The 16,638-nt window shown below is 43.6% G+C and overlaps 1 protein-coding gene across 1 annotated transcript in view; it reads left to right on the forward strand.

Annotated features, from left to right (window-relative positions):
- Positions 1-16,638, forward strand: part of LOC139377171 (ankyrin repeat and fibronectin type-III domain-containing protein 1-like) — a 165,841-nt gene that overhangs the window by 17,268 nt on the left and 131,935 nt on the right. Inside the window, exon 2 of the mRNA XM_071120176.1 lies at positions 4,916-5,044. Within this exon, the coding sequence (XP_070976277.1) occupies positions 4,916-5,044 (129 nt within the window). The remainder of the gene's footprint in view (positions 1-4,915; positions 5,045-16,638) is intronic.

Here is a 16,638-nt window from a genome sequence, read left to right on the forward strand (position 1 = left end):
TTGTTGTTTGCTGGTATGCTGATGTTGTACTTGGGAATGTTACTGTTTTTATGATTTCATTTTGTTCTCACTGCTTTGCTGTTTTGTGGTGTGTGCCTGAATAGGTGCATATGCTGTTTTGTATGTGTCTGTGTGAATGTGTGTCTGTCTGTCTGTGTCTGTCTGTCTGTGTGTGTGTATGAGTTGGTCACCAGGGTCAGTAATTTTCCATATGCTGTTTTTGTATGTGTCTGTGTGAATGTGTGTCTGTCTGTCTGTGTCTGTCTGTCTGTGTGTGTGTATGAGTTGGTCACCAGGGTCAGTGATTTTCCATGGTCAGTTTAGGACCAGAAAGATTTGCTTATGATATAGTGCACACAGATGGTATTGTGTGTGTGTGTGTGTAAGTGTGTACACAGAGACAGGGACAAGGACCTGACTATAACCAGCCTGCTGATACTGACACACAGACAGCTAGACAGGTCCTTCCTGCCTGGGCATTAACCTGCTGGTACTGACACACAGCTAGACAGGTCCTTCCTGCCTGGGAGTCAACCTGTTGATGGGAGAGATGGGAAAGAAATCCATTTGAATCGCTGTACATTCACTTTATAGTCATTAAAAGTATTCTAAGAAAAAACAAGGAGAGGATCTCATTTATTCACATTTAATAACATTGAAGACATTTCTGCATTATGACAATGGTCAACAAACGCATTCCTGCTTGGGTTCAATATTATCTTTCTTTGTTAGTCACTTAGTGGGAGCGTTTAGATTGTGGTTGGAGTGTGTGTGTGTTACCCTATATACAGTAGCATCTCAGCTGTATGCAGTGCAAATAAGATCCGTCTTATTTACAATCTCATTATTTTACTGTCATGGTGTTGGCCGACTGCTCACTGAATCAATGCCACACACACACAGACACACAGACACAGACACACACAGACACAGACACAGACACACACAGACACACACACACACACACACACACACACACACACACACACACACACACACACACACACACACACACACACACACACACACACACACACACACACACACACACACACACGCACACACACATGCACACATGCACCCGCTCATTGTAGATTAGGCAGCTGTTTCTACAGATAAGCAAGAGAATGGAGATGAGCTAGAGAACAACAGGTTCTATCCCCTTCTCTCCCCTTCTCTCCTCTCCCCTTCTCTTCCTTTCTCACCTCTCCCCTTCTCTCCTCTCCCCTTCTCTCCACTTCTCTCCTCTCCACTTCGCTCCCCTTCTCTCCTCTCCTCTTCTCTCCTCTCCCTTTCTCTCCCCTTCTCTCTCTCTCCTCTCCTCACCTCTCCCCTTCTATCCTCTCCCCTTCTCTCCCCTTCTCTCCTCTCCAATTCTCTCCCCTTCTCTCCTCTCCTCTTCTCTCCTCACCCCTTCTCTCCCCTTCTCTCCTCTCCCCTTCTCTCCCATTCTCTCCCCTTCGCTCCCCTTCTCTCCAATTCCTCCTCTCCCTTTCTCTCCCCTTCTTTCCTCTCCTCTCCCCTTCTCTCTCTCCTCTCCCCTTCTCACCCATTGTCTCCTCTCCTCTCCCCTTCTCTCCTCTCCCCTGCTCTCCTCTCCCCTCCTCTCCCCTTCTCCCCTCTCTTCTTCTCTCCTCTCCCCTGCTCTCCCCTTCTATCCTCTCCCCTTCTCTCCTCTCCCCTACTCTCCTCTCCATTTCTATCCTGTCCCCTTCTCTCTCTCCTCTCCCTTCTCTTATTTTCTCTCTTTCCTTTCCCCTTCTCTCCTCTTCTCTCCTCTCCTCTCTCCTTCTCTCTCTCCTCTCCCCTTCTCTCCTCTCCCTCTCCATCCCACATCCACTCTGCTTCCTCCACTCTTCCTCCCCATTCTCACAACAGGCGTAATTTCCTTAATAGGTCAACCTCAATTATCTCCATCTCCCCCTCTGACAACATGACATGTCATCCCCTTCTCTCGTCTCCCCTTCTCTCCTCCCCCTTCTAGTCTCTTCTCTCCTCTTCTCTCCTTCCCCTGCTCTCCTCTCCCCTTCTCTCCTCCCCCCTGCTCTCCTCTCCCCTACTCCCTTCCCCCTTTTATTCTCTCATCTCCCCTTCTCTCCTTTCCCCTGCTCTCCTCTCCCCTTCTCTCCTCTCCCTGCTCTCCTCTCCCCTTCTCTCCTCTCCCTGCTCTCCTCTCCCCTTCTCTCCTCTCCCCTGCTCTCTCTCATCTCCCCTTCTTTGCTCTCCCCTTCTATCCGCTCCCCTCCTATCCTCTCCCCTTCTCTCCTCTTCTTCTCTCTCCTCTCCCCTTCTCTCCTCTTCTTCTCTCTCCTCTCCCCTTCTCTTCTCTCCTCTTCTCTCCCTTCCCATTCTCTTTCTCCTCTCCCCTTCTCTCCTCATCTCTCCAGTTCTCTCCTCTCCCATTCTCTCATCTCCCCTCTCCTCACCTCTTCCCTTTTCTTCTCTCCTCTCCTGTCCCCTTCTCTCCTTTCCCCTTCTCTCCTATCCTCTTCTCTCCTCTCCCCTCCCCTTCTCTTTCTCCTCTGCCCTTCTCTCCTATTCTCTCCTCATCTCTCCCCTTCTCTCCTCTCCCCTTATCTCATCTCCCCTCTCTCCTCCCCCTGTTCTCCTCTCCCCTTCTATCCTTTCCCCTCCTCTCCTCCCCCTGTTCTCCTCTCCCATTCTCTCCTCTTCCCTCCTCCCCCTTATCTCCTGTCCTCTCCTCTTCTCTTCTTTCCTCTCCCCTTCTCTCCTCTCCCCTTCTCTCCTCTCCCCTTCTCTCATCTCCCCTCTATCCTCCCCCTGTTCTCCTCTCCCCTTCTATCCTTTCCCCTCCTCTCCTCCTCCTGTTCTCCTCTCCCCTTCTCTCCTCTTCCCTCCTCCCCCTTCTCTCCTGTCCTCTCCTCTTCTCTCATTCCTCTCCCCTTCTCTTCTCTCCTCTTCTCTCCTCTCTCCTTCTCTCTCTCTCCTCTCCACTTCTCTCCTCTTCTCTCCTCTTCTCTCCTTTCCCCTTCTCTCCTCCCCTTGCTCTCCTCCCTCTCCTCTCCTCTCCCCTTCTCTTCTCTCCCTCTCCATCCCACATCCACTCTGCCTCCCCATTCTCACAACAGGTGTCATTTCCTTAATAGGTCAACCTCAATTATCTCCATCTCCCACTTTGACAACATGACATGTCATCCCCTTCTCTCTTCTCCCCCTCTCTCTTCTCCCCTCTCCTCCCCTTCTATTCTCTCCTCTCCTCTTCTCTCCTTTCCCCTGCTCTCCTCTCCCCTTCTCTCCTCCCCCTGCTCTCCTCTCCCCTTCTCTCCTCCCCCTTCTATTCTCTTCTCTCCTCTTCTCTCCTTTCTCCTGCTCTCCTCTCCGCTTCTCTCCTCCCCCTGCTCTCCTCTCCCCTTCTCTCCTCTCCCCCTTTCTCCTTTCCCCTGCTCTCCTCTCCCCTTCTCTCCTCTCCCCTTCTCTCCTCCCCATTCCCTTCTCTCCTTCCCCTCCTCTCCTCTCCCCTTCTCTTCTCTCCTCTCCCTACTCTCCTCTCCCTACTCTCCTCTCCCGTCTCCTCGCCCCTCCTCTCCTCTCCCCTTCTCTCCTCTCCCCTTATCTCCTCTCCCCTTCTCTCCTCTTCTCTTCTCTCCCCTGCTCTCCTGTCCTCTCCTTTCCCCTGCTCTCCCCTTCTCTCCTCTCCCTCTCCATCCCACATCCACTCGACTTCCTCCACTCCCCTCCTCTCTTCTTCATTATCTCTGTCTCCCCCTCTGACAACATGTCATCCTCATCTCTCCTTTTTCCTTAATCCAGTAATCCGTCCTCCTCCTCCTCTACCCCTACTCCTCTCCATCCCCACTTCTCTAAAAGAACCCCAGGCTTTTTGTGCTCAGTACAGTCTGTGTAACGGCTGCCGACAGTGTGTGTGTGTGTGTCTGTGTGTGTGTGTCTGTGTGTGTGTGTGTGCATGTGTGTGTGTGTGCGCTCAGCATCCCTCCGCTCATCTCCTCTAGTCGCCCACTCTCACTGCGCTCTGCATTCACCTCCCCAACCCCCCAAGCACATCATCCTTTATATGTCTCTCTCTCTCTCTCATTCTCTCTCTCGCTCTCTCTCTCTCTCTCTCTCTCTCTCTCTCGTTCTCTCTCTCTCGTTCTCTCTCTCTCGTTCTCTCTCTCTCTCTCTCTCTCTCTTTCTCTCTCTCTTTCTCTCTCTCTCTCTCTCTCTCTCTCTCTCTCTCTCTCTCCCCCCCTCTCTCTTTCTCTCACTCCCCTGCTCCCTTTAATGTGCTAATTTCTGTGTGTGTGTGTGTGTGTGTGTGTATGTGTGTGTGTGCGGGTTTGTGTGTGCAGCTGAAGCGGGATGTGCTTGCTTACACAGAGCTGCGTTGAACAGGTGCTCAGTACTTTCAGCCCAGAGAGGAATTCTGAGACGAGCTCCAGAGTAGGAACCACAAAGGGGCTACGCTGCTCTGAAACTGACCCAGGACAATACGCCACTCTGGGGATACACTTGTCCTGAGAGAGACCCTTGGAGAATAAAGTTCTGGAACTGGGTTTACTTTGCTTGACATAATGTGGACATAGAGCTCTAGAAAGGACTGAATAATCTGCCCTTCTCCACATGCTTTCTTGGAAGTTCCAGAACAGGATGGACTAACATTGATTTAGAAGTCTGGATGTGCTCCAGAGTGGGACTCAGCCTGACAGACAGCCAGGAGAGTGCTTCCGACCTGGGATACGATTACCTGAGTGACACCTGGCACTCCTTAGAGCTCAGAGAGAAATGCCTACTGTACTTTCCTCTCCTTTTCTGTGTGATAGAGAGACAGTGAGGAATTTACCTTTTGCTTCTAATCTTAACATCTCCGCTCAAGGATACCGTTCAGGACTGACCTCCCTCCTCTCCTCCCTCCTTTCTCCTCTCCTCCCTCCTCTTTCCCCGTCTCCTCTGTCAGGTGGAGTAAGAGTAAGCTATCTCGTCTGGCTCAGAGGTTGAATCAGAGACCGGGGGATGCTTTGGTAAAGGACTTCAGACTGCTGTTCTGCACGGGCACCTCACCACGCACCTCTCACAGCCTGGGCAGGTAAGGAAGGAGCCAGCACACACACACACACACACACGCAGGTGAATACACACATACATTAGTGCACAGATGTACAGACACACACGCAAGATGCATAGGCGCATGCACACACACTAATATGCAGATGTGCGCACACACACACACACACACACACACACACACACACACACACACACACACACACACACACACACACACACACACACACACACACACACACACACACACACACACACACACACACACACACACACAGATATATCGGTATCGGTATGCGTATGATATCTGCATCAGTATGCGTATGTGTGGGTGTGGGGTCAGTATGTGTCTGCTGTGCTGCCTGCTGATCAGTGATGTGTTGAACTTGGTGGGTGAGAGATGCAGGCTAGATTGACACTGGCTGGTAGGCAGATAGTGTATGTTAGGTACTGTATGTCCGCTGCTCTGCATTCCTGTCTGTTAGAAGGGATAGACTGTTGCTTTCTTGGTTTCGCACAAACAGTATTGATTGACGCTGGAGTTGTCCTTATCCCTTCTGTCTCTCTCTCTCTCTCTCTCTCCGTGTCTCTCTCTCCCTTCTCTCCCTCTGTCTCTCCCTCTCTCTCCCTTCTCTCTCCCTTCTCTCTCTCTGTTCTCCCTCTGTCTCTCCCTTCTCTCTCTCCCTTCTCTCTCTCTATCCGTCTCTCTCCCTTCTCTCTCTCCGTTCTCCCTCTGTCTCTCCCTCTCTCTCTCTTTCCTACCTTCTTCAGTAACGTATTAGAAGACTTGACTCATGTTGCTGTTTCTGTATTTTCTCTCTTCATCTTTGTGTTCCTGTCTTTCTCCCTTTCTCTCTTCGCTCTCTGTCTTCCTCCTTTCTTTCTCTCTCTCTCACTCTCTCTCTTTCTCGCTTTGACTCTCTCCTCTCTCTCTCTCTGACTCTCTTTCTTTCTTTTCTCTCTCTCTCTCTCTCTCTCTCTCTCTCTCTCTCTGTCTCTCTCTCTCTCTGTGTCTCTCTCTCTCTCTCTCTCTCTCTCTCTCTGTCTCTGACTCTCTCCTCTCTCTCTCTGACTCTCTCCTCTCTCTCTCTCTCTCTGTCTCTGACTCTCTCTCTCTTTGTCCTTTGTATGTGTATGTGTTGCAGTAGACAGTTGTTGGTACTGAGACTAGTACATGTCTGTCTGTTGCTCCGCCATCTAGTTCTGTAGGCACTTTACTTAGCGATGTTCTGTAGGCACTTTACTTAGCGATGTTCTGTAGGCACTTTACTTAGCGATGTTCTGTAGGCACTTTACTTAGCGATGTTCTGTAGGCACTTTACTTAGCGATGTTCTGTAGGCACTTTACTTAGCGATGTTCTGTAGGCACTTTACTTAGCGATGTTCTGTAGGCACTTTACTTAGCGATGTTCTGTAGGCACTTTACTTAGCGATGTTCTGTAGGCACTTTACTTAGCGATGTTCTGTAGGCACTTTACTTAGCGATGTTCTGTAGGCACTTTACTTAGCGATGTTCTGCTCAGAGGTTTTATTTGATGCGGAATCAGAGTCGTGTTTTTTTTCTTTGTGGGAGTGATTGAATAATAATGTCGCAGCAGCAACAACAACAGCTGAACACAACGTGTTGAAAAACTAACACCCCCCCCCCTCAGGAACACACAGTACCTCACCACATCTATCACTCTCTGCCCGTATCCCAATACCCATACTTGCATTGTAAATAATAGCCTGATTGGCTATTTGAAAAAAATATATATTTTATAGTATGGGACATTTCCAAAATTGAGTATGCTTTAAATGCCAGGATGTCATATTCATTTAGGCTTTTCATCTAGTACAATTCACTGCACACTGTTGAGGAAGAGAATTGTCTTTTCAGACCCACGTGTGTTTGACAGCAGCTGATAATCAGAATAGGGGAGAGAGGTATAGAATAGGGGACGGGCTGTACCAAACTGAACTAAGGGCGGGAAACAACCCAATTGCACATTAGTATGTTGACATTTCTTGCCAAACTGCATACATTTTTACTAAACAGTACATTTGAAATAGTATGTAGTATGATTAGCTAGTTCGCATAAAAAGTTGAATACATTTTAGTAAGTAGTCGACAAGACGGTTTTCGGACACAACATATGGTGTAAAAGTAGTGCACTATATAGAGAATAGGGTGCCATTTTAGATATATCCACTGATTTACATTTAATTGCATTTCCAATTTACTCTTTAGAATGTACCACTTTCTTTCTTTATATCTGCTACTCTACTACCCTTCTATCTGCTACTCTACTACCCTTCTATCTGCTACTCTACTACCCTTCTAGCTTCTACTCTACTACCCTTCTATCTGCTACTCTACTACCCTTCTAGCTTCTACTCTACTACACTTATATCTGCTACTCTAACACTCTTCTATCTGCTACTCTACTACTTTTCTATCTGCTACTCTACTACCCTTCTATCTGCTACTCTACTACCCTTCTAGCTTCTACTCTACTACACGTATATCTGCTACTCTAACACTCTTCTATCTGCTACTCTACTACTCTTCTATCTGCTACTTTGTAGTTACTATACCTCTCTTCTATCTGCTGCTTTGTAGGTACTCTTCTATCTGCTACTTTGTAGTTACTATACCTCTCTTCTATCTGCTGCTTTGTAGGTACTCTTCTATCTGCTGCTTTGTAGTTACCATACCTCTCTTCTATCTGCTGCTTTGTAGTTACTCTTCTATCTGCTACTCTACTACTCTTATATCTGCTGCTTTGTAGGTACTCTTCTATCTGCTGCTTTGTAGGTACTATACCTCTCTTCTATCTGCTGCTTTGTAGTTCTCTTCTATCTGCTGCTTTGTAGCTACTCTTCTATCTGCTGCTTTGTAGTTACTATACCTCTCTTCTATCTGATGCGTTGTAGTTACTCTTCTACCTGCTGCTTTGTAGCTACTCTTCTATCTTCTGCTTTGTAGCTACTCTTCTATCTGCTGCTTTGTAGTTACTATACCTCTCTTCTATCTGCTGCTTTGTAGTTACTATACCTCTCTTTTATCTGCTGCTTTGTAGTTACTCTTCTATCTGCTGCTTTGTAGGTACTCTTCTATCTGCTGCTTTGTAGTTACCATACCTCTCTTCTATCTGCTTCTTTGTAGTTACTCTTCTATCTGCTGCTTTGTAGGTACTCTTCTATCTGCTGCTTTGTAGTTACTATACCTCTCTTCTATCTGCTGCTTTGTAGCTACTGTTCTATCTGTTTCTTTGTAGTTACTTATCTATCTGCTGGTTTTTAGGTACTCTTCTATCTGCTGCTTTGTAGTTACTATACCTCTCTTCTATCTGCTGTTTTGTAGCTACTATACCTCTCTTCTATCTGCTGTTTTGTAGCTACTCTTCTATCTGCTTCTTTGTAGTTACTATACCTCTCTTCTATCTGCTGCTTTGTAGTTACTATACCTCACTTCTATCTGCTGCTTTGTAGGTACCCTTCTATCTGCTGCTTTGTAGTTACTATACCTCTCTTCAATCTGCTGCTTTGTAGTTCTCTTCTATCTGCTGCTTTGTAGCTACTCTTCTATCTGCTGCTTTGTAGCCACTTTTCTATCTGCTGCTTTGTAGGTACTTTTCTATCTGCTGTTTTGTAGCTACTCTTCTATCTGCTTCTTTGTAGTTACTCTTCTATCTGCTGCTTTGTAGTTACTATACATATCTTATATCTGCTGCTTTGTAGTTACTTTTCTATCTGCTGCTTTGTAGGTACTCTTCTATCTGCTGCTTTGTAGTTACTATACCTCTCTTATATCTGCTGCTTTGTAAGTACCCTTCTATCTGCTGCTTTGTAGTTACTATACTTCTCTTCTATCTGCTGCTTTGTAGTTACTCTTCTATCTGCTGTTTTGTAGTTAATATAACTCTCTTCTATCTGCTGCTTTGTAGGTACTCTTCTATCTGCTGCTTTGTAGTTACTATACCTCTCTTCTATCTGCTGCTTTGTAGGTACTCTTCTATCTGCTGCTTTGTAGTTACTATACCTCTCTTATATCTGCTGCTTTGTAAGTACCCTTCTATCTGCTGCTTTGTAGTTACTATACCTCTCTTCAATCTGCTGCTTTGTAGTTCTCTTCTATCTGCTGCTTTGTAGCTACTCTTCTATCTGCTGCTTTGTAGCCACTTTTCTATCTGCTGCTTTGTAGGTACTTTTCTATCTGCTGCTTTTTAGCTACTCTTCTATCTGCTGCTTTGTAGGTACTCTTCTATCTGCTGCTTTGTAGCTACTCTTCTATCTGCTGCTTTGTAGGTATTCTTCTATCTGCTGCTTTGTAGCTTCTCTTCTATCTGCTGCTTTGTAGTTACTATACCTCTCTTCTATCTGCTGTTTTGTAGCTACTATACCTCTCTTCTATCTGCTGTTTTGTAGCTACTCTTCTATCTGCTTCTTTGTAGTTACTCTTCTATCTGCTGCTTGGTAGGGACTCTTCTATCTCTTGCTTTGTAGTTACTATACATCTCTTCTATCTGCTGCTTTGTAGTTACTTTTCCATCTGCTGCTTGTAGGTACTCTTCTATCTGCTGCTTTGTAGTTACTATACCTCTTTTATATCTGCTGCTTTGTAAGTACCCTTCTATCTGCTGCTTTGTAGTTACTATACCTCTCTTCTATCTGCATCTTTGTAGTTACTCTTCTATCTGCTGCTTTGTAGTTACTATACCTCTCTTCTCTCAGCTACTTTGTAGTTACTCTTCTATCTGCTGCTTTGTAGTTACTATACCTCTCTTCTATTTGCTGCTTTGTAGGTACTTTTCTATCTGCTGCTTTGTAGTTCTCTTCTATCTGCTGCTTTGTAGCTACTCTTCTATCTGCTGCTTTGTAGGTACTATTCTATCTGCTGCTTTGTAGCTTCTCTTCTATCTGCTGCTTTGTAGTTCCCCTTCTATCTGCTGCTTTGTAGGTACTCTTCTATCTGCTGCTTTGTAGATACTTTTCTATCTGCTGTGTTGTAGCTACTCTTCTATCTGCTGCTTTGTAGGTACCCTTCTATCTGCTGCTTTGTAGGTACTCTTCTATCTGCTGCTTTGTAGATACTCTTCTATCTGCTGTGTTGTAGCTACTCTTCTATCTGCTGCTTTGTAGGTACTCTTCTATCTGCTGCTTTGTGGGTACTCTTCTATCTGCTGCTTTGTAGGTACTATACCTCTCTTCTATCTGCTGTGTTGTAGTTACTCTTCTATCTGCTGCTTTGTAGCTACCCTTCTATCTGCTGCTTTGTAGTCACTATACCGCTCATCTATCTGCTGCTTTGTAGTTACTATACCTCTCTTCTATCTGCTACTTTGTAGTTACTATACTTCTCTTCTATCTGCTGCTTTGTAGTTACTCTTCTATCTGCTGCTTTGTAGTTACTATACCTCTCTTCTATCTGCTGCTTTGTAGGTAATCTTCTATTTGCTGCTTTGTAGTTACTATACCTCTCTTCTATCTGCTGCTTTGTAGTTACTCTTCTATCTGCTGCTTTGTAGCTACTCTTCTATCTGCTGCTTTGTAGCTACTCTTCTATCTGCTGCTTTGTAGCTACTCCTCTATCTGCTGCTTTGTAGGTACTTTTCTATCTGCTGCTTTGTAGGCACTCTTCTATCTGCTGCTTTGTAGGTACTCTTCTATCTGCTGCTTTGTAGTTACTATACCTCTCTTCTATCTGCTGCTTTGTAGTTACTATACCTCTCTTCTATCTGCTGCTTTGTAGGTACTACACCTCTCTTCTATCTGCTGCTTTGTAGGTACTTTTATATCTGCTGCTTTGTAGTTATCTTCTATCTGCTGCTTTTTAGCTACTCTTCTATCTGCTGCTTTGTAGCTACTCTTCTATCTGCTGATTTGTAGGTATTCTTCTATCTGCTGCTTTGTAGCTTCTCTTCTATCTGCTGCTTTGTAGGCACTATACCTCTCTTCTATCTGCTGCTTTGTAGTTACTATACCTCTCTTCTATCTGCTGTTTTGTAGCTACTATACCTCTCTTCTATCTGCTGTTTTGTAGCTACTCTTCTATCTGCTTCTTTGTAGGTACTATACCTCTCTTCTATCTGCTGCTTTGTAGTTACTCTTCTATCTGCTGCTTGGTAGGTACTCTTCTATCTGCTGCTTTGTAGTTACTATACATATCTTCTATCTGCTGCTTTGTTAGTACTTTTCTATCTGCTGCTTTGTAGGTACTCTTCTATCTGCTGCTTTGTAGTTACTATACCTCTCTTATATCTGCTGCTTTGTAAGTACCCTTCTATCTGCTGCTTTGTAGTTACTATACCTCTCTTCTATCTGCTACTCTACTACCCTTCTATCTGCTACTCTACTACCCTTCTAGCTTCTACTCTACTACACTTCTATCTGCTACTCTAACACTCTTCTATCTGCTACTCTACTACTTTTCTATCTGCTACTCTACTACTCTTATATCTGCTGCTTTGTAGGTACTCTTCTATCTGCTGCTTTGTAGGTACTCTTCTATCTGCTGCTTTGTAGGTACTATACCTCTCTTCTATCAGCTGCTTTGTAGCTACTCTTCTATCTTCTGCTTTGTAGCTACTCTTCTATCTGCTGCTTTGTAGTTACTATACCTCTCTTCTATCTGCTGCTTTGTAGTTACTATACCTCTCTTCTATCTGCTGCTTTGTAGTTACTCTTCTATCTGCTGCTTTGTAGGTACTCTTCTATCTGCTGCTTTGCAGTTACCATACCTCTCTTCTATCTGCTGCTTTGTAGCTACTGTTCTATCTGCTTCTTTGTAGTTACTCTTCTATCTGCTGCTTTGTAGGTACTCTTCTATCTGCTGCTTTGTAGTTACTATACCTCTCTTCTATCTGCTGCTTTGTAGCTACTGTTCTATCTGTTTCTTTGTAGTTACTTATCTATCTGCTGATTTGTAGTTACTATTATATCTGCTGCTTTGTAGTTACTATACCTCTCTTCTATCTGCTGTTTTGTAGCTACTATACCTCTCTTCTATCTGCTGTTTTGTAGCTACTCTTCTATCTGCTGCTTTGTAGCTACTCCTCTATCTGCTGCTTTGTAGGTACTTTTCTATCTGCTGCTTTGTAGGCACTCTTCTATCTGCTGCTTTGTAGGTACTCTTCTATCTGCTGCTTTGTAGTTACTATACCTCTCTTCTATCTGCTGCTTTGTAGTTACTATACCTCTCTTCTATCTGCTGCTTTGTAGGTACTACACCTCTCTTCTATCTGCTGCTTTGTAGGTACTTTTATATCTGCTGCTTTGTAGTTATCTTCTATCTGCTGCTTTTTAGCTACTCTTCTATCTGCTGCTTTGTAGCTACTCTTCTATCTGCTGATTTGTAGGTATTCTTCTATCTGCTGCTTTGTAGCTTCTCTTCTATCTGCTGCTTTGTAGGCACTATACCTCTCTTCTATCTGCTGCTTTGTAGTTACTATACCTCTCTTCTATCTGCTGTTTTGTAGCTACTATACCTCTCTTCTATCTGCTGTTTTGTAGCTACTCTTCTATCTGCTTCTTTGTAGGTACTATACCTCTCTTCTATCTGCTGCTTTGTAGTTACTCTTCTATCTGCTGCTTGGTAGGTACTCTTCTATCTGCTGCTTTGTAGTTACTATACATATCTTCTATCTGCTGCTTTGTTAGTACTTTTCTATCTGCTGCTTTGTAGGTACTCTTCTATCTGCTGCTTTGTAGTTACTATACCTCTCTTATATCTGCTGCTTTGTAAGTACCCTTCTATCTGCTGCTTTGTAGTTACTATACCTCTCTTCTATCTGCTACTCTACTACCCTTCTATCTGCTACTCTACTACCCTTCTAGCTTCTACTCTACTACACTTCTATCTGCTACTCTAACACTCTTCTATCTGCTACTCTACTACTTTTCTATCTGCTACTCTACTACTCTTATATCTGCTGCTTTGTAGCTACTCTTCTATCTGCTGCTTTGTAGTTACTATACCTCTCTTCTATCTGCTGCTTTGTAGTTACTATACCTCTCTTCTATCTGCTGCTTTGTAGTTACTCTTCTATCTGCTGCTTTGTAGGTACTCTTCTATCTGCTGCTTTGCAGTTACCATACCTCTCTTCTATCTGCTGCTTTGTAGCTACTGTTCTATCTGCTTCTTTGTAGTTACTCTTCTATCTGCTGCTTTGTAGGTACTCTTCTATCTGCTGCTTTGTAGTTACTATACCTCTCTTCTATCTGCTGCTTTGTAGCTACTGTTCTATCTGTTTCTTTGTAGTTACTTATCTATCTGCTGATTTGTAGTTACTATTATATCTGCTGCTTTGTAGTTACTATACCTCTCTTCTATCTGCTGTTTTGTAGCTACTATACCTCTCTTCTATCTGCTGTTTTGTAGCTACTCTTCTATCTGCTTCTTTGTAGTTACTCTTCTATCTGCTGCTTGGTAGGTACTCTTCTATCTGCTGCTTTGTAGTTACTATACATATGTTCTATCTGCTGCTTTGTAGTTACTCTTCTATCTGCTGCTTTGTAGGTACTCTTATTTCTGCTGCTTTGTAGTTACTATACCTCTCTTATATCTGCTGCTTTGTAAGTACCCTTCTATCTGCTGCTTTGTAGTTACTATACCTCTCTTCTATCTGCTGCTTTGTAGTTACTCTTCTATCTGCTGCTTTGTAGTTACTATACCTCTCTTCTATCTGCTGCTTTGTAGGTACTCTTCTATCTGCTGCTTTGTAGTTACTATACCTCTCTTCTATCTGCTGCTTTGTAGGTACTCTTCTATCTGCTGCTTTGTAGTTACTATACCTCTCTTATATCTGCTGCTTTGTAAGTACCCTTCTATCTGCTGCTTTGTAGTTACTATACCTCTCTTCAATCTGCTGCTTTGTAGTTCTCTTCTATCTGCTGCTTTGTAGCTACTCTTCTATCTGCTGCTTTGTAGCCACTTTTCTATCTGCTGCTTTGTAGGTACTTTTCTATCTGCTGCTTTGTAGTTATCTTCTATCTGCTGCTTTTTAGCTACTCTTCTATCTGCTGCTTTGTATCTACTCTTCTATCTGCTGCTTTGTAGCTACTCTTCTATCTGCTGCTTTGTAGGTATTCTTCTATATGCTGCTTTGTAGCTTCTCTTCTATCTGCTGCTTTGTAGGCACTATACCTCTCTTCTATCTGCTACTTTGTAGTTACTATACCGCTCTTCTATCTGCTGTTTTGTAGCTACTATACCTCTCTTCTATCTGCTGTTTTGTAGCTACTCTTCTATCTGCTTCTTTGTAGTTACTATACCTCTCTTCTATCTGCTGCTTTGTAGTTACTATACCTCACTTCTATCTGCTGTTTTGTAGCTACTCTTCTATCTGCTTCTTTGTAGTTACTCTTCTATCTGCTGCTTGGTAGGTACTCTTCTATCTGCTGCTTTGTAGTTACTATACATCTCTTCTATCTGCTGTGTTGTAGTTACTTTTCTATCTGCTGCTTTGTAGGTACTCTTCTATCTGCTGCTTTGTAGTTACTATACCTCTTTTATATCTGCTGCTTTGTAAGTACCCTTCTATCTGCTGCTTTGTAGTTACTATACCTCTCTTCTATCTGCTGCTTTGTAGTTACTCTTCTATCTGCTGCTTTGTAGTTACTATACATCTCTTCTCTCTGCTGCTTTGTAGGTACTCTTCTATCTGCTGCTTTGTAGTTACTATACCTCTCTTCTACTTGCTGCTTTGTAGGTACTTTTCTATCTGCTGCTTTGTAGTTCTCTTCTATCTGCTGCTTTGTAGCTACTCTTCTATCTGCTGCTTTGTAGGTACTATTCTATCTGCTGCTTTGTAGCTTCTCTTCTATCTGCTGCTTTGTAGTTCCCCTTCTATCTGCTGCTTTGTAGGTACTCTTCTATCTGCTGCTTTGTAGATACTCTTCTATCTGCTGTGTTGTAGCTACTCTTCTATCTGCTGCTTTGTAGGTACCCTTATATCTGCTGCTTTGTAGGTACTATACCTCTCTTCTATCAGCTGCTTTGTAGGTACTCTTCTATCTGCTGCTTTGTGGGTACTCTTCTATCTGCTGCTTTGTAGGTACTATACCTCTCTTCTATCTGCTGTGTTGTAGTTACTCTTATATCTGCTGCTTTGTAGTCACTATACCGCTCTTCTATCTGCTGCTTTGTAGTCACTATACCGCTCTTCTATCTGCTGCTTTGTAGTTACTATACCTCTCTTCTATCTGCTACTTTGTAGTTACTATACTTCTCTTCTATCTGCTGCTTTGTAGTTACTCTTCTATCTGCTGCTTTGTAGTTACTATACCTCTCTTCTATCTGCTGCTTTGTAGGTAATCTTCTATTTGCTGCTTTGTAGTTACTATACCTCTCTTCTATCTGCTGCTTTGTAGTTACTCTTCTATCTGCTGCTTTGTAGCTACTCTTCTATCTGCTGCTTTGTAGGTATTCTTCTATCTGCTGCTTTGTAGCTTATCTTCTATCTGCTGCTTTGTACGCACTATACCTCTCTTCTATCTGCTGCTTTGTAGTTACTATACCTCTCTTCTATCTGCTGCTTTGTAGGTACTACACCTCTCTTCTATCTGCTGCTTTGTAGTTACTCTTCTATCTGCTGCTTTGTAGTTACTCTTCTATCTGCTGCTTTGTAGTTACTATACCTCTCTTCTATCTGCTGCTTTGTAGGTAATCTTCTATTTGCTGCTTTGTAGTTACTATACCTCTCTTCTATCTGCTGCTTTGTAGTTACTCTTCTATCTGCTGCTTTGTAGCTACTCTTCTATCTGCTGCTTTGTAGTTACTCTTCTATCTGCTGCTTTGTAGCTACTCCTCTATCTGCTGCTTTTTAGGTACTCTTCTATCTGCTGCTTTGTAGGCACTCTTCTATCTGCTGCTTTGTAGGTACTATTCTATCTGCTGCTTTGTAGTTACTATACCTCTCTTCTATCTGCTGCTTTGTAGTTACTATACCTCTCTTCTATCTGCTGCTTTGTAGGTACTACACTTCTCTTCTATCTGCTGCTTTGTAGTTACTCTTCTATCTGCTGCTTTGTAGTTACTCTTCAATCTGCTGCTTTGTAGTTCTCTTCTATCTGCTGCTTTGTAGCTACTCTTCTATCTGCTGCTTTGTAGCCACTTTTCTATCTGCTGCTTTGTAGGTACTTTTATATCTGCTGCTTTGTAGTTATCTTCTATCTGCTGCTTTTTAGCTACTTTTCTATCTGCTGCTTTGTAGCTACTCTTCTATCTGCTGCTTTGTAGGTATTCTTCTATCTGCTGCTTTGTAGCTTATCTTCTATCTGCTGCTTTGTACGCACTATACCTCTCTTCTATCTGCTGATTTGTAGTTACTATACCTCTCTTCTATCTGCTGTTTTGTAGCTACTATACCTCTCTTCTATCTGCTGTTTTGTAGCTACTCTTCTATCTGCTTCTTTATAGTTACTATACCTCTCTTCTATCTGCTACTTTGTAGTTACTATACCTCACTTCTATCTGCTGTTTTGTAGCTACTCTTCTATCTGCTTCTTTGTAGGCACTATACCTCTCTTCTATCTGCTGCTTTGTAGTTACTATACCTCTCTTCTATCTGCTGTTTTGTAGCTACTATACCTCTCTTCTATCTGCTGTTTTGTAGCTACTCTTCTATCTGCTTC

The sequence above is a fragment of the Oncorhynchus clarkii genome, chromosome 20, assembly GCF_045791955.1.
Source record: "Oncorhynchus clarkii lewisi isolate Uvic-CL-2024 chromosome 20, UVic_Ocla_1.0, whole genome shotgun sequence".
Classification (NCBI taxonomy): Eukaryota; Metazoa; Chordata; class Actinopteri; order Salmoniformes; family Salmonidae; genus Oncorhynchus; species Oncorhynchus clarkii.